Raw genomic sequence first — 26,804 nt, forward strand, 5'->3', positions numbered from 1 at the left:
ATGAGGAGATGCATGGTGGATAAGAGCAGGTTTCAACATAAAACCAATGAGTAATTTCAAAAAAGAACAAGAACAAAAGAAAAATAAAGATGGCTCGTCAGGATACCAAAAAATGACCATTGGACAGCCATTGTGCTTGCCTTTAAATTTCAAAGAGAAATTGAGAGAGGCTTCCAGAAAGTTAAATGGGATCCTGTGTCAAATTTATGGAAGGATATGGATAAGACTAGAATAGATCAGCTTTGAGCTGCCTACTTGGAAGCAAGATCCAAATCCGGAAGATCACAGATCCTTTTGAATATGAATATCTACTGTGACTAGCATGATGTATAGTGACAGCTTCATTGTAGGAACTTAATAAATGCTTTTAAAACTTAATTAAATTACTTAAAAATACTATGTCTAGTTTTAATTTCATAGGATTTAGGACTAGAAGGAATTTCAAAGACCTCCTAATACAATCCCTTATTTTATAGATGACAAAACAGACTGGGTTGAAGTGACTTGCCCAAAATAACACCAAGTAGGAAGGAGGGGAGCTGGGATTTTAAGAGATGAAAGAGTAAGTGTAATGTATGTTTTTAGATTTGTAAGCAGATTTTTTTTAAAGGAAATTGTTTTCTTTGCAATGATGATTTCTATTCAATTGATTCAAATCAACAACCATTTATTAAGTGCTGGTACTAGGCACTGGGAACACAAAGGAAAAAAGCTCCTGTTTTCGAGGGGCTTAAATTCAACTGTGGGAAAATGCTATGTGCAGATATAAGTAAGAAAAAAATATCAAGCCTCTCTCTTCTTTCCCCTTTTATTCCTTCAGGTCATTATAATGGAATAGACTTTTCCCTTTCAATGGCAATGATAATAATCCTTCCTCATTCTGAAGTGTATTACAAGGCAATTTTTAAAATCTTGTTTATGTTTTAATATTTTTATTTTCCCCAGTTACGTATAAAACAATTTTATACTTGTTTTTAAAACTTCAAATTCCAAATTCTCTCCATTCCTTTCCCCCACAACTCCTACTGAAAAGGCACATTTAAAGTTATGCCAAATAGTTTTATAAAAGTCATGTTACAAAAGAACACATAGGTATCCCCCCCCAAAAAATCAAGAAAATAAAGTATGCTTCAGTCTGTATTCAGCCACAATTAGTTTTTAATCTGGATATGAATAGCATTTTTCATCATAAATCCTTCAGAGTAGTTTTAAAGTCAATTTTATGAGGGGCAGATAGTAGAAGTATTGTTTTTCCCATTTTACAATTGAGGAAACATAGCCTCAAATAATTAAAGTGACATGTCCAAAGTTTTGTAAGGGGCATAGTAAGGATTTGAACCTGGGTTCTCTAATGCTTAAGTCAGTACTACTTTACAATGCTCTTCTAATTGTTCCATACTTATGAGGATATAAAGTATTACTATGTGTTTTTACAGACAATTGAAATAAAGATGTCTTTGGCTTCCAATAAAGGATGATTCTATTCCAGTTTTCCAACTGAGCTGTCAAGGATAGATTATAAAATTATATTCCAAAGCAGCATATCTTTAAATTAGTATATGACAGGAGTACAAAAGAAAATACTTCAGCTGAAAAAAGTGATTTGCATGGATGAACATCTAGAAAGAATCCTCATTAAGGAAACCAGCTCCATGGTATCTGAAAAGAATATCTCCTGATTTGCTGGATTGATATTTAAACCAAACCAAACTTCTGGGTCAGTCATGGATAGGAAAGCTGATAAATGCATTGGGGCCCTGGGAAGCCAATTTCCCATTAGATGCCAGATTTAACACAAAGGGTTCAGAGAATAGCACCCCAATCACCTCTAGAAATAAAAAAAAACCCTCATTTCATGATAAATTGAATACCAAAACAATAAATAATATCCTCTTTGCATATTTTTAGAGCCTGGACTAATTTTAGCTCAGTACCAAAGATCTGGTAATGCTATGGGTCAGATCCACTATCTAAAGCAAGGTTCCTCAACCTTTTTTTTTTCTTTTTCTTTTTCAATCTTTTTTTTTTCCTTTGATTTTCAGGAAAATCTTATTTGATATGTTAGGAAGTAAATTATGGAGTTTGCCATGCACATAAGGAATAAAGAAAAACATTAATTTCAATAAAATAATGTCCTCCCAAATTTGAAATTTGTTTTTACTATCCCCTTGGAGGTATGTATACCCTAGTTTGGAGTCTCTTGGTCTAAAAATTGTGTAAGCCAGCTAAATTCCAGTACACAGGTAAACTCTAAGACCGTTTTAATTAGTGAACTACCTAAGTGTGAGAATCCCTTTCCTGAGAGAGGCTTCCTAATAAATACTATCCTTACACACAAGCACACACACACATACACACACACACACATTCCCCTTACACACACCCTCTCCCTCCTCCCTCTTTCCCTCTCTCTCTCCATGTCCTACTTTCTCCCTTCTTTCCTCTCTCTATCTCCCTTCCTTTTTTACTCCCTCCCTTCCCCTCTCTATCTCTGTCACTATCTATCTCTATCTCTGTCTCTCTATCACTGTGTCTCTTTCTGTCTCTCTCTGTGTGTCTCTCTCTGTATCTATGTCTGTATATCTGTCTGTATCTCTGTGTGTCTGTCTGTCTCTCTCTCTCTCTCTCCACTGAATTGTATAAATAAGAAACTCAGCAAGCTTTGGAGGGCAGATTGGGGGTGAAATTCAAATTAGCTTTGTTAAAAGTTCTTATACAAAGTGGGGTGAGAGGAAATTGAAAGACTCGACTGAAATAAGGTTTAGGGATTATCTGTAGATTTCATTTATCTTTGCTTTTTTTTTCATTATTATAGTGATTGAAGGTTGACTGCAGTCTAAAAGGCAAGGACTAGTAGTTCCTCACAGCTTTTTCCAAGGATAGAAATGAACACAATTTTGGGTAGGGAAGAGATCTTTGAGACAATGGATAACTACATATTTTAATGTATAAACATACAGACACTGAAACACAACTAGGACGCCACTTCCAGCCTCGACTAATTTTTTAAAATAAGAAACAATCATTAACAAATTCATTAAGTAATATAGGAGTTTTCTGATATGCTACTGAGAGGAGCCATCTGGGGTAAATAATCTCATGATATAATTTAATTGCTGCATTATACTTTTTCCTACATTATATAATGTTATTCTGTTGTTAAAATAAAGCATTCTATTATATCATATTACAGTATATTTTATAAGTATTCTACTGCAATATTATAATATAATGTAATTATATTATGCTGCATTTATTCAATTGATGTCAAAGCAATTCAATATCATCTTCATTTGTATTGATTAGTACAATTTAATTAGTTTATTTAATTTATAAAGTTAATATAATACAACTGAAAGATGAAATAATTCTTTACTTCCTCTAGAAGTCCTTTATGAAACACATGTGAAACAAATTTTTTTTCATATTGTTAGAGATTTAACTGCTTCTAGCCTAAACACCAAAGATCTAGAAACTTGGGGAGAATCTTGAGTAGTCCTTATAATCTTTTTGCATTAGGGTATTATTAGTACAATCAGTTCATTCAATTCATTAATTGTCACTTTGAAAGTAAGGAGAATCTAGTATTGCTCGGATAAAGTATGAAATATGAGGAGACAAAACAGAGTAAGAAAAAAATATAGCAGCAACAAATTCTGAAGTTCATTGCAGATGAGATAGAGGAGAAAAGATCCAAGTGGGGCACTCCAGAAAGAGCTTTGAGCTTGGAATTTAGCAAGGAGAGTTCTAAGTCCCAGATCTACTCTCATCTAAGACTAGCAAATCTTTAGCACACATAATTTTGTGCATGAAGATTAAGTCAAAACATATGTTTGATTTCAATTAAAAGAATTCACAGGTATTTAAAGGCAGGTGTGGATCTTAAATACCAATACTCACCAAACCCAAAATTAGGACAATATTTATACATTTTGAATTAATTATAACCTTTCGTTTGAACAACTGGGGTTTACTTTATTTATTGCTGTCAGTAATCCCAGCTCTCCATATTTTCCAAAAAGAAATGGAAGGCTTTGGTCACAAAAACAATAATAATGAAGCCATTCCTGCCCTCAAGAAGCTAACATTCCATAAATATGTGTTGATATGAATCTTTGCAGATGTCTTATATTTCTTCCTTTGAAAACTCTCTCTTAATATCCATTTATCTAATTGGGGAAGGAGCCATAGAAATTCCGATGGTTAAAGTAGGAGGCTTAAGTGGTAAGGTGGTGGTGTAAGTGATACTTCAAAAAGCACAAAAAGTAAATCAAATATTAAATGGATGGGACTAAGTTGGTTTCAGAATGTGGAATGGTAGTGAGGAGAAGCCATTAGACAGGGATGGGTTAAAGCTGATGGGGGAGGAAATGGTCTATAGGGCAAATTCTTAGAATAGTTGAAACTGGGTAGAAAACTGTATAAATAGAATTGTGACAAAATTTTTAGTAGCACTTCCTGTTCCATTGCTTCTAGCTCAAGACACACACACACTCACACACACACACACCCATACACATAACTACAGTCATGATACAAGACCATCCCTTTCTTTTTTTAGTTTTAGGAGGCACTATTTTCCAGAACTAAGTCTAGCAAGTAAGCTCTGTCCTGAATTTGGCATAATAACAAATCCCTTGCACTCATCCTTTGGATGGACTCACAAATTTTTGCAACTAAATCAAATTATTGATGATCCCTGAGTCTGAGGGCCCAGATAGGAAGCCCTTATATGAAGGAACTTTTTGGCACTAGACAACCTTGCTCGTGTCTCACCTTTGTGACTGCACCACACTATTTGATCAAGGTTTAGCTCCACTGCCTTGGGTCTCCTCCTAAAAGAAACCCCAACACTTATGTCTTAATTTCTCTTTTCCAATATAACCTATGTGAATCTTTGGTATTTTTGGAAGTAATGGATGCAAAACCCCTGTGACTCTTTGGTTATTTGCTACCAAAGTTGATAATTCTTGTCCCTCACTTAAATCTAATTCACTTGCATGTCATAAAGGACAAAAATAAACAACCAAAAACAAAATGTATATGTGTATATATAATATACATATATATATATATATATTTGTATACATATTTCTCTATGTGAATGTATACACATAGAAATATAAGTATGCATATATATATATATTTGTATACATATTTCACTGTGAATGTATACACAGAGAAATATATGTATATATATATATACATACATGCATATATATAAGCACGTAAGCTCCAAGAGTAGAGATAAAAGGGACTCTGTAAGTAATCTAGTCTAACCCTTCCTCCCCCACCTATTTTTATATGAGGAATGATGAGCACTTTGAAGTTTACAAAATGCTTTACATGTTATCTCATTTGATCCTCACAACAATTCTTGGAGGTAAGGCAGCTCCATTTTACAGATGAAAAAACTGAGACTTACAGAAGTGACCTACCCAGAATCACAAAGTAAGTAGTAGGAATGGTATTCAAACCCAGGTCTTCTGAGTACCTACCTGGTACTCTTGCCACTGTACTATAATATCTCATTTTTTCGCTACCTTCCACTTCCATCCATACTATGCCCCAACCTCTATCTTTACTGATCTAGTAAATATTTATCACCTACATATTCTGTTTTCAAGTCAAACTGACCTTCTTGATATTACTTACATACATAACTTTCCCTTGTCTGGCCTTTGCCCTGCCTCCACTCCTGAATACAACCCCTCCTTATTAGAATTCTGAATTTCCTCCAAAACTCTGAGGTAATGAGCTACAAATCCTTCTAAAAAATCTGTAAGCACAAAAGCAATTCTTTTGTCTAAAAGGTATTGCTGAAAAATGTTTTTATTCTATATGAAAAAAAAAAACCATAAGTCAGGAGATCAGGGTTCTAATCCCAGCCAAATACACTTACAGGATTTGGTTATTCACTCTCTTTTCTGAGCCTCAGTTCCCTCAACTGAAAAAAAAAAATTATCCAAATTACAAAGTCCTGATAAGCAACAAAATGTTTAATAGACCTCAACTTGCCAATAAATGTGAATTATTATTTCTATGGGAAAAACTTAAATAAAAATAAGAGCGTTGCAGGCACTATTACTGTCTTTATGATGCACAGATCTGACCACAGCATTCTTTTGTTAAATAAACTTCAGTAGATTCCTCTTTGGCTCTAACATGAAGTACAAATTTCTCTGACATTTAAGGCCCTTAACAACTATGCCCCAACCTCCATCTTTACTAACCCAGTAAATATTTTTCGCCTACATATTATGTTTTCAAGTCAAAGTGACCTTCTTGGTATTACTTACATATATAACTCTCCCACATCTGGGCCTTTGCTCTGCCCTCCACTCCTGAATACTATCCCTCTTTATTAGAATTCTGAATTTTCTCAAAAACCCAGCCCAAGAGGTACTTTCTACAGGGAGTCCTTTCTGTTCCTCAGCTACTAGCATCCTCTCCTCTATAATGAGCTTCTGTACACTCAAATGTGTACTTCTGTACAGTAGAATGTGAACTGTTTGTGGGCAGAGACTTTTATTTTTGTCTTTGTAACTCCACCACATGGCACAGGTCTTAATATATAGTATTGATGGGATAGCAACATCAGCAACAATTGTGTTAACAATTGCTAGACAACAAGGAGCCACCGTTGCCCAGGTTAAGCATATTTTAACCAGTAAATGCATTATCATGTAGTATGTTGGACATGAGACCTCAGAAATGACTTTTCCCAACATGCTGCTTTTGCTGATCTTTGGGTGAGTTTATGATACAGGCAGCCTTATTATAATATCATTACCATATATCAGTACTCCCAAGTGGGCTTTTGTATATGTATTCTGGATAGCCACATGCATGGCTCCTGTTTGCCTTCTTTCCCAGTTGATCTTGGTTTGGGCCAGACCCAGGATGTTAATATTTTCTGTCTTCTACAATGCTTCACTCCATGGGTGTGCTTATTTCCTTTAAGGAATAGAGCCCACTGGGTGCATCATCCCAGCCAAATGCCTTTGTTTGGGTTGGAGAGTGAGCCTGAATTCTGTCAAAAATGATACTGAGATACTCGCTGGATACCTCAACAGTATGTTCTTAATAAATGATTCCTCATTGGTTGATAACTAAACTTCTTTATGTAAAAGAAAAAGTTGCCTCCCATAGTGGTCAGCCAATCATTGCTATTCCTCTGACATTGCTACCACCCTCATCACTTGGCACTTGAACTGCTGTGATAGTTTGCTGATAGTTCTGTCTACTGTAAGTTCTCACCTGCTCCAATCCATTCTCCATTCAGCCAAGAAAGTAAGTAATTGCTTTCAAGCATGGCTCTGTCATAATGATCCACTAATTCTCCTCCATCCCCTGCAAGCTCCAACATCCTATTGCCTCTAAAATCAAAATCTTGTTTAGCATTCAAAGTCCTTCATAATCTAGCCTTTGCCTATCTTTCCATATCTTACTTTCTGCAGTACTCTTTAGCCCAGTGACTCTCACTTCCTAGAAGATGCATGAACAAGATACTCTCTTTCTCAGTTCTGGGCATTTTCTCTGACTATCCCCCATGCTTGGAATGTTCTCCCTCCTCATCTTCGCCTACTGGGTTTCTTTATTTCCCAACTAAAATTCAATATTCTACAGGAATCATGTCCCAACTCCTCTTAATTTTAATGCCTTCCCACTAATTTCGTATTTTATAGAAATCATTCCCATTTTTATTTCCTATTTATCCTGAATATAGCTTGTTTGTGAATATTTGCTTGTTTTCTCTCCCATAAGATTATAAACTCCTTGAGGGGAGAAAACGATCATATGCTTCTCTTTGTATCACTACCATTTAGTACAGTTTAAGGCACATAATTGTTTATTGACAGGGTGAATGCAACTCCTTAAACATTTTGTAAATATCTTTTCATTTTTAATTATCTCCATTTTGTAGATGAAAAACTGAGACAGATAGAAATCAGATGACTTAGCCAAGCTCCCAAGTGTCTGAGGTTGGATTTGAAATCAGGTCTTCCTGACTCCAGGTTTAGCACTCCCCAATCAATGCATTACCTAGATGCAACTAGCTATAACTAGGATATATATAGCTGATTAAGGAGTGGGCCAGAACTAGTACCCATATCTCTTCAGTGTCATTATAGAAACATTTTTGCTACCTCTTGCTACTTTTCCTATATGATTCTATGGGAATTTGTCATCTCTCTTGAATGCTAAATCGGCTCAGAAGGGACTGAGAAATCTTGACATTTTTGCATTTTGGAATTGATTTAACAAAACTATTTGTTAAGACATATCTTGAACAACTGGCATTATGAAATTTTCTAAATCATCCCAAATCATTTTGTGAAGCCCTTTTTTATGAAAGACATAAACTTAATGGTATGAATTAACCTGAGAGGGCACAGACCTGGAATATTGCTCTACCCTTGATGGGCTGTGCTAGCACCAACAATTATTTTCAGTTTGGTGCTTTTCCTTTACTGTGAGGTTGGAAGTAGAGCTGTCATCCTACTCAATACCTACCTTCCAGTCCCCCAAAATATATATCATTCCTCAATGTTTTCACTAGAACTCTTAGAAAACTTCAAGGGATGATTTCTTTCCTAAAAAGGAGTAGACATTTTTAAAAGGGAATATAGGTAGGTCAAAGAATAGTACAAAGACAAAACTTCAAAATTATCACACACACACACACACACACACAATCCTTAAGTCCCTGGATGTAAAATTAATTAACCATAGGTTAATTAGCTAGAAGGGACCTTAGAGGCAATTAGTCTACTCTCATTCTACAAATGAGTCAAGGAAAGCCCAGGGGTACTTGCCATAATCACAGAGGTACTAATAGGAGCTGGAGTTTGTTTCTACATTCTCTGGCTCTGATTCCAAGATACCACATACTTTTTCTTCTCTTCTTGATGTAGTTCACCATCTATGGATGCCCAGATATTTCTTCAGCATTCCTTAATTCTGAAGAAACTTGGCTCCATCCTACCAGCATTCTTTCACCATATATGAGTCCATTCAGCCTTACATCCTCGGTTTTCCCTGCTTTGACTCCCATCTGTGTTATCTTCCCCTTGCAACTGTCCTTTTGTCCAGCTGCAAGATATCTTAATTTTTAGTTTCTGAAAAAAAATGCTGCTTTTCTAACAGGGTCCCTGTGATTCCTTTCCTTAATCCAAATAGCTCCACTTTGATCTTGTAGTTATCTTCTTTACCCTCTGCTCTACCTTTCTCAAAATTTTTGTCTTAGAAATTTTATTTTATCATCGTCAATATGTTCTATGATTTTTTGAAGTTTTGACTGAATAACAAATTTTAAGAATGAATAGAAAGGAATGGAGTTTGTTATTGGTGTCAATTCTCATAAAATATCCTTGTAATGAATCACTAAAAATATTTTATTAACATTTTAAGAAGTAGCTGATCAGGACATAACATTTTTACTAATAGCAAGGCATGCCAGACTAAACTTTTGACAGATTCATTAGGCTGGCAAATTAAGGCAATGCAGTAGGAATGATATATATATTTGGTCTTTTTAAAATTACTGATGCATTTCATTTTGATATAACTGTCACTTCCCCATTAAAATTCTCTCCAAGAACAGTATTTTTCTTTTGAAAAACAGTTAAGAAAAACCAGAGAGTAGTTATTAGAACTGACAGCACATGTAACATTTTTATCTCAAAGTTTATCATTTCTTAACAGAAAGGAAGGAAATGTAAAGCATCCTCTAATATCATTCATCTGGAATATGTTCTGGGCTGAATTTTCTCCATTTCTACTTTCACACAACACACTGACAACATCTGTTTGTTGGTGACTCTGAGTACAAAACAACTATTGTATTTGTTTGCAGGTGTTATTATAGAAGGATTGTAATAGTTAATGTCATATTTGACAGCCATCAATGAATGAACACACAAATCCAAAATAGCACAGCTACAGGGCCATATTCACATATTATTAAACTGAACTGCTAAAAGGAGTTAAATAAGAAAATTCTATCAAATTTATTAATTAGGCTTCTATTTTACACAGTTGTTCTATCTCTTTCTTTCTAAGTGATTAAATAAAGACCATGTAGACATGTTGAATTTGACTTTGTGTTGGAAAAGTGAGATGGGGGCTGAGGAATAATTTGCATAAAAGTGACTAGTAAATTGATTGGAGGAGAAAAGTTCACCTGGAGAAAGAATAATTAGAGAAGGTCTTTGGACAATGATACAGTTTTGAGGGCCTGACTAAGGTGACAATAGGAAGAAAAATCCAACAGAAACCAAAAAAGAACAGTTAAAAGAAATAGAACAACCAAATAGAAGAAATATTGTTTCCATTGAATGTAAAATGGTTATTTTTTTTTAGCCAGAAGGGCAATTAGGCCCTTCTGTGGTCATCATACCCTTTAATAAGAGGATTAGAAGAGCTGATTCTCGGTTAACCTATCTATCCATGGAGATCTGTAAGGGGTCTGTGAGTTTAGCTTTGGTTAATTATTCTACCTGGAATTTGTCATCATAGTCATATTCAAATGATCCTACTTTTTCAGTTAGTCAACATCTATTATCTGCTAAGCATGGGACATTGTGTGAAGCACTAAAGACACAAAGAAATGATAAAAGTTCCTTCCCTTAAAGATTATAAGGGGAAATCATATAAATAAGTAGATACATAGAAGATATAAACAGAGTAGATGAAGATAATCTGAAAAAAGACATCAGTCAGAGAGACTGGGAAAAACCTCCTGCAAAAGACAATATTTGAGATGATTTGAATAAAGCTGGAAAAACTAAGAAGCTAAGTCTAAGAGCAGAGCATTCAAGGTAGGAGGTATGGCCACTGCAAGAATGGGAGATGCTATGTCATGTTTAAGTAGGTTTGTGGAGAGAAGTAAGATGTATTAAATAGGTAGGAAGGGATCACATCCAGGTTATGTAGTGCTTTAAACGCTAGAAGACATTATCTTTAATCCTGGAAGTGATAGGGAGCCAGTAAAGATCACTGAACAGAGGGATGATGTGGCCAGAGCTATAATTTATAAAAATCACCTTAGCACCTAATTGGATTATGGTTTGGAATGGAGAGAAACTTGAGGTAAGGAGACTGTTAGAAGACAACTATAGCAGTCCAAACAAGAAGTGATGAGAACTTGACCTAGAATTGTGGCAGAATAAGTGGAGAGTAGGTATGTATATAAGAGATGCTATAAAGGTAGAAACAAAATTTGACAATGGGCTAGCTGAGGGTGATGAGTCTAGGAAAACATCAAAATCATAAGTCTGTGTAATTGAGAAGATAGTGGAATCCTCAAGAGTAATGGGGAAAATTGGAAGGGGAAAGATTTGGGGAGAAAGAAAATGAATTCTGTTTAGACATGTTGAGTTTTGAGATGCCTGAAGAAACATAGTTTGAGATGCTCAAGAGACAACTAAAATTGTGTAACTCAGTAATAATTAGAGCTTGATATATAGATCTGGGAATGATTTACAGAAATGATCACTGAGCTGATAGGAACTAATATCATGTAGTGTGAAAGTAGAGAATGTAAAAAAGAAAGGGGACCAGGTTGAAAATTTGGGGGAACCTCAAAGTTAGAGAGCTTCCTGATTAATATGAATTATCAAATCCCATTCTACCCTCCAAATAAATAAATACAAATCCAAGGTTAAAAATACAAACAGTTTCTATTGAAGGGATAATTATTTAAGTGTCAATAAGATTTAAGTTCTTTTATTAAAAATTACAAATTTATTAAGACACTACTAGATTGTGATTTCTGCATGAATTAAAAAGAATTTGAAATTAATATTTTAAAAATAAGGCACTCCTTAATGCTTTAAAGAGAAACACCTTCCATCAAAAGGATATAAATTTAAAGATATCAAAGCTTTTCAATTCAATTTTTTGATTCAATTCATTCGTTTGTTTTTTTTTTACAAAGTCTATGTACCTGTGAATAAAGCTTAAAAAAAAAAAAACTATATTATAAATCCCAGCTGACAGATGGAAAGAGAGATTAAATGCCTTATCTGAGGTCAACCAGATGGTAGAGCAGGGTACACATATAGATTAAACGTCTGCTGATAAACTACCATTTCTCTGCTTCTTCAATTTTCTAGTAAATAGGTTTGATGGGACTTTGTCCCCAGAAGACTTTTTTCTTAGCCAAAGAAATGGTCAACTAATTTTTATAAAAATGATTAAGCATATCTTGCCTATGTGAAGTACTTAGAGTCAGAGCTTTTTGAAAATCACACACCAGTTTCCCTGATCATAATAGCTTTGCTGAATGCTTATGTTATTTAACATTCTACATGCTGCTTCCAGTTCTCCTTCACAAAATACATGGTAATAGCGGTGAAATATAGGGGTTGAATCAGGTAGACCCACCGGATCAGATTTAAGTTTCTGTGGCTCAGAATGTTTCTCTCTCGTAGGGCCCCTTTTGAGGTGCCAAGGAACCAGTACATCTTGAGAATGAAAAGAAGTCCTATTAATGTGAACTGGCAGCTTGGAATTAATTACTCCATTTGCATTACTACCTTCCTCCCTTGTCAAGTCATTAATAGCCGAGATAGAACATACAGAATCATGATTGCTGGTGCCAGGATTCTGCTCTCCAAGTGGCCCTGAAGCCAACACACCACTGCTGAAATGCTCTTTCTTCTCATCACTATCCCTGCTCCCCTTGAGGTACTTAGACTTCTGCTTATTGTATTCTTGTTCCATTGCCCAGACGTAAATGAGAGCCCTTCCTCCAGGCCTCAGGAGTCGAGCCAATTCTTGGAGGGTTGCCAGTCTTCGTTCCTAATAAAAACACATTGTCATTTATCAATCAAAGAAGATAAAAGAAGAAAATGGTAAATGTATTATACATGTACGTATGTATGTGTGTATATATGTGTATATACATATGTTTTATATATACATATAAAATGGATAATAATATTGTTTTCAAATTAAAGTGAACAATTCCACCAAGACATGCTAAGTAAACTGAAGAAAAATAGGAACCTTCCCATTCTTTAATGAATTCTCAGATTATGAAAAGCTATAACTGAGATTACAAGTAAAAAGTAGAAGTTTTTATCTTGTTAACTCTCCAATCATTTGCAGGAGTTAGATCCCCTTTCATTCCCTGAATGTTGTCATGTATAACCCTTCACATTTAAATAATCAAAGCATCCATGTAAACAATAATTGATATGTCACAGAAGACATATTATGGGAGTGAAATCCTATTTCATTTCCCTCCCAATTGTGCTCCTCGACTGCATGATCTCCAGAAACTCACCCCCCCAGAAGAGAACATCACCTCAGGACCCTGTGCCCCTCTCTCCCTCTGAGAGCTCCCCTCAGGTCCTCCTTGTAAGGAATGTGCCCAAGCAACTATTTCATCATTTGTCTGGCTTCCTCAGGTCTCCAAGCCAAGTCTCCATTTTCACCAGGTTCCTCCACTTTCAGCTTCTTTTTCACATTGTCTTTTCTATTATATTGTGAGTTCCCCAAGAACAGGGACTGCTCTTTCCCTTTCTTTGTATCCACAGGGCTTAGCACAGTATCTGGTATGCAGTTAGCACTTAATAAATGTTGTAGCCTATTGACTGCAACTGGAAATCAGTGAGAACCATGTTTTGATGAGCTATCTATTTAATTTTTAAAAAAAAAGAAAATTTTTATTAGACATCTTGGACCTTGCTTTGTGGTTGTCCAATTGTTTCATTCACATCCAACTCTTCATCACCCCATTTTGGAGTTTTCTTGGCAAAGATACTGGGATAGTTTACCATTTTCTCCTCCCGCTCATTTTTTACAATGAGGAATTGAGACAAATAGGGATAAGTAACCTGCCTAAAGTTATACAGCCAGTGTCTGAGGCTAGATTTGAATTCATGAAAATGAATCTTCCTGATTAAAAGCCCAATGCTCTATCCACTGTACCACCTAGCTGTCCTACCTTGGTATTCCTTTGTTAAATTGTTAAAGCAACTTACAGTAAACTGTACTACAGATCTATTTGATGGGAACAAAATGACTGACAAAAACCAAAGTAATGATTATAGATCAGTGGGCATGTGTATGCAAGAAAAGGAACTTAAGTTCAATTAGTAACAAGTATTTGTACAAAAAGAAACACCATAAGAGTTTTTTCTAAGAGAGTGTAACACATATGTATATATACAATATATGTTCTTGTAGATATGTAGGTAAGTCTTTCCATATAAATATGTATTTTCTGATCGCTTCACATGAAGCCTGTTTTCATTCTACATTTCTTTTGGATATTAGGGAGACCAGCTGATAATGCTCAAAGAAAGAGAAATAATAAAAGATAATGCAAGGTAATGAATAGAAGAAAAAAAAACAACCCTAAAATAAAACAAAAAATAAAATCCATCTATAAATCCTCAATTATCATGCTTATAACATTAGGTAGAAAATGAAAAATACTCACTGCTGTTGCAAAATGGTGAATAACAGCGATGGAAATGCAAGCATCACATGTCTCACTGCGAATGGGCACAGTTAGGGCATCACAGACAAAAGCCTGAAACTGCCTTTCCCCACATATCTCGATGAGGTTTTGACTACGATCACAACCAATCTATAACAGAAAATATTAATTGCAAGCAAATTGTATGAACTTTATAGAAAATATTAATTGCAAGCAAATTGTATGAACTTTATGATAGATTAAAACTTGAAACTAACAAGTTACTTGGTCACTACTGTTAGCTGCTTAGAATGATGACCAGAGACTATGATATGAATGATTTTTCATGAATACCATGGAAACCAGACTGAATCTGGGTACCATTTCCATGTATGGATTCTATGTACATGTTAAAAGAAGGACCATACTCAATTGCCTAGGACAGGTTTTATTACTTTGAATGATACAGCAGGTGTCCAATGACTAAATTAATGAAACAAAGCAAATGGATGAGAAGATAAATATGAAAACAGTTGGAATATATATCAATCTCCATCTATACAACTACAGTTTGAAATCCAAGGCTTCTTGTAAAACACTATAATGGTTGTTTTTCCCTACTAAATACAGAGCCAAAAATTTCCACCACTGTGATAGTCTTATAACAGCATCTACTTATCTATGATTACTCAGAAGACACATCTGCCTTTCAAATATATACTATATGGTGACAACTATTAAGTGGCCATAAATTGAAAGGGAATAAAATAATCCCGCTTTTTTTTGTCAGTTAGATCTACAACTATGGTCATGATAGAGAGAAGTTTCAGTAAAGAAACTCCTAGCAATGTAGACCAATAATTGTTCTACAACTCAGACACAGAGAATTGCTCAGGACACTGAGATTTTTAAGTGACCTGAACAGAATCATAAAACTCAAACTTTTCTGACTTGCTCTGACTCGTCAGTCCTTTATCTGCTATACTATAGTACCTCCCAAGCATATTGTTTTTTTCAAGTACCTAAGCCCTCTTTTCCCTATTGTTATCACAGAAGGATTTCTAAACCCCACCAAGAATGAGGGGATCAAAAGCTTTAGAAATAACAATTTTTAGAATGGCTCAGAGTTTGGTTAGTAGCAAGCTAACAAAATGGGCTAACTAGATGGTGTAGTGGAGAAAGCATTGAGCCTGGAATCAAGAATACCGAATTGAAATCTGCCCTCATAAACTTACTATCTGTGTGATTCTCAACAAATCACATAATCTCTGCCTCAATTTCCAAATAAGGATTATAATAGCACTGACCCTCTAGAGTTATTATAAGGATTAAATGAAATAATATCTGTAAAGCACTTAGCATAGTGCCTGGCACATAGCAGTTGCTATATAAATGCTATTATGGTGATGATGATTGTTGTTATTAGTGTATATGTATATTTGTGACGGTATATAGGAGGGAAATGGGAAAAAATGAAAATGGCAGTCTGCATTTTTATCAAGTATCTTCAAGGCCTGGTGTGGCCTCAAATATCCTTACTGCATGTGTCTCTTTTTGCTGAAAATTTTTATGTTCCTTTTCTTAGTTTTCTGAATATCAAAGATGGCCCATGGAGATTTGACATTTAGGGGTAGGTGCTTAGGGAATATTAAAAAATAATTTAGCAATTAATTACCCCAGGCATTCCTTCTTAATTTAAATTTTGAAAGGGAGGAAGAAAATTGTATACAGATTTAATTAGACAGAAGTGGTAACTTCAAGCTTTTATTTAACCTGACAATATGTTGTCACAATGAGCAATGATCAGCAGTTTCCTCAGCCCATCTGAAAATCCAGGGATATTAATCATTCTGTCAAGAGCATTTCTTTCTTATATGATATGAGATCATTCATTTTTGGTCCTTTATTAAATAGGTGTCATATTCTATATCAGAATTGGAAGAGATCTTTTGACATAGTGAAAAGTACTATATGAATGAACAATAATGGCATAATACTCCTAAGGAACTATGCTGTTCAAAATAATGTACACTCTATTTTGGTTCTTGTTGCTCATATAATTAGTAATACTTGCTAGAATTATTTTTCAAAAGTACTAACAGTGGCTTATTTAAATTAAACAAGTGAAAAAAAGGAACTCATTTTTAGAAACAGAGCTTAAAAGCTACAAAAGAGGACTCCCATTCAAATGTCTTTCATTTCTATTTGAGGAAAAGTGGGCACAGAGAAGGTAAGTGATTTGTGCATGGTCAATAATCATCAAAGCATAGATTTAAGCCCAGATTTGCTGAATCCACTGACAGCATTCTTCCCTTTACATAGAACTGCCTCAAGAAACCTAAACCTCCCAAGAAGACAATCTCATTTCTTAGAGATACAGTTCCACTAGCCACACCAATAACATGAGAGCCTTGAGCAAGTAAATCATACTTTGGGGAACATAAAACAAATGAAATAAAGAGCATAATAATAGTAGTGCTTCCCCCAAACGAGTGTCATCCTTAACCCTCCTGATCTACTTTTTCTTTTCTCCAAAAGAAGAGAGGCTAGGCAATGTTTTGAAAAAATACTCCAGGTCTACTATTCACTCCTCTAAGAGAAAGGCTCAGACTCATTTAATGTGCCCAATTAGTTCATTTTTTTTCCTTCACAGTCATATATTTAACTATCTGCAAGTTCTTTATTCTATTATCAAACAACAATTATCCTGCATTTCTCTTCTCAAATCTATCTTCATGTCTCTCTTAAGCAGGGGCTCAACTTTTTTATGTCATAGAGTCTTGGGCAATCTGATGAAGGCTGACTACTCATTAGGTTTTAAAAGCATAAAATATATTGAATTACAAAGAATTACAGCTGTATGGAAGTACAGTTATAAAAATATTAAAAAATAAAACAAATTAACAGCCTCTGAGTTAAGAAGCCTTGGTCTAAAGGCTTTGTATATATGAGAATGAGACAGAGAACCCAAAAAAGTCCTTGTGAGGATGTTACATAATGATCAATAACAATGAGCAGAGACCACCAGTTTATTCATGGATATCTACAAGTGTTTTTGGAAGAATAAAATGATAGGTATTTTGAAGCAGCATATATTCCAAAGATAGCATAAATATTACATTTCCCAATTTAAATTCTACTTGGAGTTCTCCTCTTAAAAACACACCCAAATCTCTACCTGTATATTTCTGTATATTGTATATTTGTATATTTCTGTATACTGTATATTTCTTATAATATTTTTAAAAAATGACCTTGCCATAAATATGTCTTGCCCCAATGAAAAAACCAAACATGTTCTGCTCAAAATATTTACTTCATTTCAATTAACATTTCATAGATTAACAGAATCTTAAGAGTTGGAAGAAAACTCATGGGCACTTTGGTTTAACCTATTCCTTTTGCTGTTGATGCAAATCAATTGGGGAAGCTACTTGCCCAGAGTCACAAAGCTAGTAAGTGTCAAGTGTCTGAGGCTGAATTTGAACTCAATCTTGTGATTTCAGAAACAGTGCTCTATCCAATGTTACCCCCAGTTACTCCTGATCTAACCTAATCTTGAATAAGATCTGTAACATCTTTAAAAATGACAGTACAGTCTCTGCCTGAGGAATCTACTGCCTCCTGAATGACAATTCTCTTTTTTTCAACAGCTCTAATTAATACAAAGTTTTTCTTTACATTGTAACACTGAATAGAAAATTTCTTAGCATATACTAAGTGCTTAAGAAATAATTCCTGACAAAGAGATTGGTGGTGAAGGCAGGAAGACCTGAATTTGAGTCCTGTATTCTGAGCTATAAGGTGGTATGACCCCCGGGGAAAGCTAAATAACCCAGAGTTGTCAAAACAGAAAATGTCCTAAGTGTGGGTCCAATCAAATAACTGGGATATGTGTAACAAAAACAAATTAAAATGCAATACAACATAGATAATATTACTTTATAGTTTACTAAGTCATTATGTACTAGAGAGATACTCTTTTTGAATTTGACATCACTAACATAACCTCTCTGGGCTCCAATCAGCTCTCTAAAAGTTCCAAAACTGTCAAACTGTACTTGTAGAGGGAATTTCCTCACCTAGAAGTTCCTGAAGTTAATGAAATCACAGACCCAGTTTTTTAAGAGAATAAAAAGAAGGTAATTTAAAAGGAGAAAGATTTATCAGAAGTAGAAATAAGGAAAAGATTTCCTAGTTAAAATCATATTAACCTAACCAGAGCTTTTCTTTTTCAGTATTGCTTTAGAATAGTATTGGATTACAAGAAAGAGTAGGCTGCTGGTGGAAAGGAAGAAGGAGATAGAAAATTATTGTATTATAGTTTTACTTGTTCTTCTTATTTCCTCTCTTATACTAATACATAAAAAAAGATTTTTAAACAACAAACTAAATTATTAATACATTATCATCATCATCATTATTACTATAGTATACTAGGGATGGCATTAGATCTGGAATAAGATTTAGTTCTTCCCCAATGGAATTCTAACCTGTAATTATTAAATTCTATTTGACCTGAGTCACACACACACACACACACACACACACAAACACACACACACACACACACTCATGTCCCTTGAAGAATGAATAAAGAATGGGAGTTCTCGCTGGTTCTCAATCTTGTATACTATCATTGTACTAAGAGGATACTTGGTCACACAACAAAATAAACCAAATAGCTTTATGCCCTGGATGCTTCATGCTCATACGGATATTAGTTTATAGAAATATTTTCAGGAAATAGGCAAATCTTGTTATTACTTAATAATTCTAAAGATGATAATTTTCCCCCACTAACCTTACAATTGATATTAAGGGGCCACAAAATTGTGGGTAAATAATTTTTTGGGCACTTTAAAAATGTTAAATAAACCCCAAACAACCCTGGCACAGCAATATGGTGTATTTGATTTTATATTCCTATGTCTACGTCAAAAAAAGAGGGAGCTTTTATTCACAAGAGCTGTTAGTGTCAGCTTAGCTCTATTGGGCCCTTCATTATAGGCCCAGTTGCAAATGGGACCAATTTGGATATATTCAGAAAAATCATCACTAGACAGCTGGCTACTTAGTAGTGAATTTGACCATCTATCTATGATCTATATCAGTGAATGAAAAAATTATACCAGGGAAAGCACAGTTTCTTTGGAGTTTAAAAAAAAAAGCTACATTACAGGGGAGTAAGATAACCATTTTCAAAAAACCTCAAGAAAACCAAGGAAGTTGACTTACCATATATATCTCCTTATTCAGGCCTAGATATTTTCCATTTCCACACCCAATATCTGCCACTATTGAGCCCTTTGGTAAAGCTTTCAAGAATGCCACAATCTGGGGCCATGGGGTATGCCTTGTGCTGCTGAAGTGCTCTGCTATCTCCTCATAAACTCTATGGACATATTCCTGTTCCAGTTCTGAGGCTTCTTTGTCATTCTCTGGGAAGGAGGGGAAAGTTTCATTTTGATGACAACTCTGACTATCACAGAACAAAGGGTAACCTGAAATAAGATAGAATATAACAAATCAATCTTTAAACTGATATGCATGAAATTTCTTATTATTTTTTCTTAAAAAAGAAATCACTACAAATGGTCATTATTAATTCCTCTAGAAAATAAAGTGCTTATAAGCAATAAAACCCTTAGTGAAAGAGTAGTATGTATCCTGGCTGAATTTTGACAGAATGCAATTAATTATCACTTCAATCACTTTGACTCTCTTAGAAATTATGAACATCTGACTAACCAAAAGTTAAAAGCTACTTCTATTACTAAAAACAAAAACAAAAAAAAACAATTCTCTAAATCTATACTGTAACTTTCTGTGGATGACTTTGGGCTCCAAAACAAAAATAAACTTATAAACTAACCTCCCTGAATAAGGGCTTGTTAAATACATCAGTGTCACATTACCAAGGTATCCAAGAAATATTTTCCTAATAAAACTTATCTCTAAAATTAGACCTAAACTCCTGAAGAGTGAGGGACAATGCCTTCTACTTTTCAGGATCCCTCCAAACAACCAGCAAGGTATCAGGTACACATAGTTGTTTTAATAAAGACTCATTGATCAATAAGGAATTTTATGCTTTAAGTTCCCTTTAGAAAATAATAAGCATCTCTATAAACACATCTGTTACCTGTAAACAGAGACAATATTACCTCCTTCAGAGTGCTGTTTTAATGGTAAAGTGAGATAATATTTGTAAAATACTAATACTACTATTATTATTATTATTTTGCTGAGGCAATTAGGGGTAAGTGACATAGCCTACAGCTACGAAGTATTAAGTGTCTGAGACCAAATTTGAATTCATGTCTTCCTGACTTCAGGGCTGGTACTCTATTCACTGAGCCACCTAGCTGCCCCTTGCCAATCAATTATTAATATGCTTTTCCCCCACTTTCCATGGCTCCAAGTTAACTAAAAATAAATCAATATTTATTCCCCTTAATGGTAACCTACTATGTAACAATCTGTCACATGCAGCTCCCCTATAGGGTTAAAGAGAAGTAATTTTGAATCTTGACAATCAACAAATTTGTGCTCAGACCAATAACTGTGCAAAGAATATTTTGTTTTAATCTATTTTTTAAATGTAACTCTTTCATTGTTCACTTCCCCTTATACAAGAACTAGTAAAGTTGATTTAACAGTAGAAGTCACATACTTACTGCAATCACAAGGTGTTCTCCTCACTTTCCTAAATGTAAATGAGGTCCGCACTCTTCTTTTATTTAATGTTAAGTTTCCAGCATCACTAGTGATAACTCCACTTTTCTGTCTCTGAGATGCTTGAATAACATCAAATTTTCTGGGTGTGATTCTTTTTTGTAAAGAGAAGATGAAAGTACAAAGAATTGTTAGCATTTCATTTTAATGAAATATTTCATATTAAACAATAAAAAGTATAAATTGTATAACACATGAATTGAGTAAAAACATACTAAGCAACTATTATATGCAAAATATTGAAAGAAGCATTGTAAGAAAAAAAGGTAGAAGATATGATCTTTGCCTACTATAAATTTAGAGTCAGCAGGTTGGAAGATATGTATGTATAGAAAAGACAACACTATACAATGTCACAATAGTTTTAATGTGATTTTAAACTTTAATAACTTCAGAAGTATAAATGCTACAAGTTTATCTCCCCATCAAAAAATTAATTATAATATATGCCTATTAAAAATTCAATATAACCACCATCTTGTGTTACATCTTGTTTGGGGGGACTTTTGAACTTTGCAAAAATTTTGTCAATTGCTGCCCAGTGACAGCTTGAATTCATAATCACAAAAATCACCAAAAGAACTAGGTTTTGATGCAAACATGACAGCTTTGATGTGTTCTCACAAGAAAAAGCTCATGGAGAAAGATCAGGTGACTGAAGTAGCCAAAGAAAAGAACTTCCTCTTATCCATCCACTGATCTAAGAAAGTGTTACCTAGAAACTGTCACAATGCAATACTAGGGTGTCTCATTTTATTAAAATTAAAATTTTTAAATTTATTATTTAAAATTCACAAAACTAAATGAATATAAAAGAAATTTTAAAAGTGAACTTCTGAATAATACTTTTGTAAGTTTTGAAGTTATTAAAGATTACAGGTTCACTAAGGCTTCTGGACCACTTTATATATGGCAGTATATAGCCAAATAGTAGAATGTTCTGTTAACATTTTAAAGGAAGGTATAATTACTGTGGTCTGGGGTGATCAAGGTAGGCAGATCTTGAAGGAAGTCTAGATTTTGGATGGGATGAAATTAATAAATGACTTCTAAATGTTGTATACAGGATTGGAATAGTACTGAAGAATAGTAACAGATTCACATGACCACATATGTTCATGTAGTTTAGCGTTTATAAAACACTTTCTTTTCAAAAAAGCTAAGTAAAATTTTCTCCATTTTATACTGAGAAAATCAGAAAAGTTAAAAGACTTGCCCTTAGTCACACAAGTTATTAAGTCTTTAAGTTATGATTTGAAAGGAGAAGGTAATTTGTGGAAAGTACAAGTAAGCAAAAATTGACTGCTAATTTTTGAAAGGGATTAAATTTATAATTTTGAACCTAGGAGACTCAAAAGAATAAGTTAGACCTCTTTCTAGACAATTTAAACCAATAAGGAACTTTAGATAAATGAATGAATAATAATAAAGGTATTTATTAAGCCTTTACTATGTGCCAAGCTCGGTGCTAAATATAGGGGAAAGAAATACAAAACCCATAACAGTCTCAGACAGTCTCTAAGCTTAAGGAACTTCTAAGTGAAGGCAACAGAGAAGGGAATGATGGCCTAAGTCGGATATTGTGGTTTAAAAAATGTTACAGATAATAATTGTGAGTGAAGCCATAAGAAAGTAGATTTACACCTCCTTTCTAGGAGCAAAAGAGTTAATCTGCTTTACAAAATTAATTATTCTTTTTAAGGATTTCCTTTCTATTAAAGATCCTTTATCTTTTATTACTTGTGAGTTCTTTTTTAAAATTTAATTTAGGGAGGTTATATTTTAAGTTCCAAACCATCTATTTTTTGAACAGTCTTGCTGTTAACTGTATCCAATATTGTCTTGGTTCTGCTCACTTTTTTATTATTTCATGCAACTCTTTCTAGGTTTTTCTAAAATCAACCTGACTTCAAAATTTTTTATTCCCTGAAGAGAATTCATTCAATTGAATACTGATTTAAATAAATATCCATAAAACTAATTTAATTTTGGTGAAAACCAATGGAAAAAAGAGCTTCACTACCAGTTTTCAGAACTTTCAGTACTAATCATCCTTTACCTGCTTTTATAAAGTTCTTTTTATTTTTTAATGAGACTCACTTTATCCAGAATCATGTTTTATCTTAACTTTATTCAACATCTTTTTTTAAATGATGTATTTTTGATGAATCTGTATTAATGATGTGTTTTTCTTCCTAACATTGTAATAAGGAAAAAAAGTAAACTAAATATTACAACTCCCCAAAAAATAATTTATAAAGATAAAGTATATTCTATATTAGGAGATAGAAGTTGCTTTATTAGCTGCTTGCGATCAAAATTACTGACTATATAAGGCCCTAAGTTACATATTACGATTATTTAAAGAAGTACAAGACTCTCTCATCTCAAGAAGTCTATGTGGGAAGAGAAAGTAAATGTAGAAAGATTTAAAAAGTAATATAAGTAACTGCTTAAGACAAAACCGAGTATCATTATTGCCCGAAAAATGATATGAACCATAACATGTGCTCGCTCATACACACACACTCTCTCTCTTTCTTTCTCTCTCTGTGTGTATATATATACACACACACATATATGTATATATGTATACACATATATAAATACATGTATATAATGTATATATACACACATATATAAATATATGTACATGTATATTCACTTATTTATATACTTGTTTATTTATTTACTCATGTACGTGTGTATATATGCATATCAGGATTCATATAGCAAGGTTTCTTAAACTTTTTCCACTCATGACCCCTTTTCACATGACCTCAGGTAGACAAGTAAATAAAATACATTTACAAATAAAACACTGACAACAAATTATAATTTAATAACCCCCAAATTCAATTATGAGACCCCATATGGGGTTGTGTACCACAGTTTAAGAAGCTGAAGCATATATTATATAGGTTATAAGGAAGATTTCTACAAATGCATGAGAACTGAATCTAGTCTTGGATAACAGAACAAGAGTTGGAAAGGTAGTAGGAAAACCAACTTAAGTGAGGAAAAGAATGTTTAAAGCAAAAAAAAAAAAAAAAAACAGTACAAGGTGGAAGATGAGAGGTATTTTCACAGGATGAGTAAAAAGAGCTTAAGTGCAGTTCAGATGCAGGGAGAAGGTAAAATGTTAGTTAAGAGTTTAAATTATGTCAGAAACAGTAAGGAATTACTGAAAGTTAGTAACCAGGAAAATGGCACAATGAAAACTTATTACCAACTTAAAGAGTTTTGCAAGATATGTACAAAAGATGAAATCAACAGCTGTCAATGAGAGGGTACACAAGAACAATATAGTTCTTTAAGAAGAATGTCAGGGTAAAACCATCTTGCAGAGATTAGGAGGATCAAAGAATGGGCTAGGTTATTATTCTAGGTATCTGGAATGATGATAATTGGGCAGAAGAGAGAAAGAAGAGCTGTTAAACTCTTATAGTATATTTTCCCCCAAGGAAAAGATTCTTTATAAAGGAAAAAAAGGGCTAAAATGGAGTTGAAATCCAAATAAATAGGGAGATAATAAGGAAGCATTTAACTGCCCTTGGTGAGTTGAAATCATTAGACTTATATAAATTGTGTCATTTGTAGATGTTGCCAGTTATTTTCAGTCATGTCTTACTCTCCACGGCCTCATTTGGGGTTTTCTTGATAAAGACAATGAAGTAGTTTGCCATTTTCTTCTCTAGTTCATTTTACAGATGAGGAAACTGAGCTAAAAAGGATTAAGTGATTTGCTCAGGGTCACACAGATAGAGTTTCAGACCAGATTAAGAAGAGGAGTGTTCCTGACTCCAGGCCTGCCATTCTATTCATTATAACAAACAGATGCCTTAAATTATATCAAAGGGCATAAAAAGAGTAAAAGATAAAAGTACTGAGCTACTGTCCATCGTGACAATCATTTTTGAAGGATTATGAAGAAGTAGAAGAGTTGCTGCAAGCCTGAAAAAAAAGTAAATATCTTGATTTTCAAAAAAAAGGAAAAGGAATCAGCAAATTATAGATCAATGAGCATGATTTAATAATTTTAGAATGTACTACTTCAGTGATCATTAATGAACATTTTAAAAAATAAGTACTAATCAAAAAGAGCCAGCATAATTTCCTAAATCAATCAATCAACAATCCCAAGGATACAAATACAAACAATGAAATCTTGCATCAAGAACAGTTCACATCAGGATAACGAGATGGCTAGATCAGCAGGATGCTGTAGATATCATTTATCTAGCAAAGCATTTAACTATCAGGTAGATAGGTAGATAGGACAGAGATATTAGGCTAGGGTAGGTTCACATCTGTTTGAATGGCTAGTTCCCCCAAAATAATGATTAAAAGTTCCATGTCAGTTTAGAAAAACAGCACTTGCAAGAATATTCCCAGAATCTGTAGTTGGTCCTGGGCTAATTTCTACAACTTGGATAGAGGCAAAAGTGACAGGCTTGTCAAACTGGCAAATGACATAAATTTAACCCCTTAAGCCTTTATAGTGATCTCTCTCTCTCTCTCTCTCTCTCTCTCTCTTTCTCTCTCTCTCGCTCTTGCTCTCTCTTTCTCTCTTCTCTCTCTCTCTTTTCTTTGTCTCTCCCCAACCTCTCAAACACAAAAATTCAAAAACAACTCATTACATCATCTCCTAAATCCACTCGGCCCCTAACTTCTCTTTCTGCCAAGGGCACCATTAATCTTCTGGTTACTCAGGTTTAAAAACTACAAATCATTTTTGACTTGCTTACCATCTCTAATTATCATGTCTGACTTATTCCATTGCAATATGTCCCAAATTTTACCTCTTTTCTCTAATCATACCATACTACACAGCCCTTTACTACATCTTGCCTGGACTATTGCAATAGCTTCCTAATTGTTATCTTCAAATCCACTCTTGTTCTTCTCCACAAAGTCCCTAAGTTATATTCCTAAGTCATAGGTATACTACTCTCTCATTCATGAAATTTAGTAGTTGCAGAATTTTTCAGATAAAGGCTTTATTTCCGAAATATATGAGGAACTGATTCAAATTTATAAAAATAAGTACCATTCTCCCAGTTGGTAAATGGTCAATGAATATGAACAGGCAGTTTTCAAAGAAAGAAATCCAAATCATCAATAGCCATATATATATAAAAAAAAAAAAAAAAGACTCCAAAACACTAATTAGAAAAATAAAAATTAAAGCAACTATAAGATTCTTTCTACCTAACACTCATCAGATTAGCATAGTCAAACAAAAAACATAAATGTTGGAGGATCTACAAGAAGAGAGACTATAAAGGTCTGGGAGCTTTCTGTACACAGATGATAATTAAGTCCATATAAATTGATGAAGTCACCAAAAACAGTGAAGAGAGAAAAAAAGACAAAGTTCCAGAATTACACCCACAATGAGCAATAGTATTTGGAAGATGATCCACCACAGGAAACTTAAAAGAAATTATCAAACAAAATGAGGAACAAGAGAAAAATGTAATTATATAAAGTCATTACAAAGAAACAAAAAACTTTTAAAAGGTTATAATAGCTCTCATTTGGGTGCCTCACAACAAAATTACTCATAGACAAAATTATTCATAAGTCTAGATAAGAAGAAATGAAATTTCTTACTTAACTCTAGAGAATG

General features: G+C 33.9%; 1 protein-coding gene across 3 annotated transcripts in view; it reads right to left on the minus strand.

Moving 5' to 3' along the window:
* Window positions 1–5,193: 5,193 nt before the first annotated feature.
* Window positions 5,194–26,804, minus strand: part of ALKBH8 (alkB homolog 8, tRNA methyltransferase) — a 57,416-nt gene continuing 35,805 nt past the window's right edge. For all 3 annotated transcript variants that reach the window (XM_003764256.4, XM_031961092.1, XM_023499468.2), the window contains 4 exons: window positions 21,115–21,266; window positions 19,673–19,938; window positions 14,456–14,605; window positions 5,194–12,807 (listed from right to left, as the gene is read on the minus strand). In XM_003764256.4, the coding sequence (XP_003764304.2) occupies window positions 12,235–12,807; window positions 14,456–14,605; window positions 19,673–19,938; window positions 21,115–21,266 (1,141 nt within the window). In that variant the 3' untranslated portion in view covers window positions 5,194–12,234. The remainder of the gene's footprint in view (window positions 12,808–14,455; window positions 14,606–19,672; window positions 19,939–21,114; window positions 21,267–26,804) is intronic.

This window comes from Sarcophilus harrisii, chromosome 3 (assembly GCF_902635505.1).
Source record: "Sarcophilus harrisii chromosome 3, mSarHar1.11, whole genome shotgun sequence".
NCBI classification, from domain to species: Eukaryota; Metazoa; Chordata; class Mammalia; order Dasyuromorphia; family Dasyuridae; genus Sarcophilus; species Sarcophilus harrisii.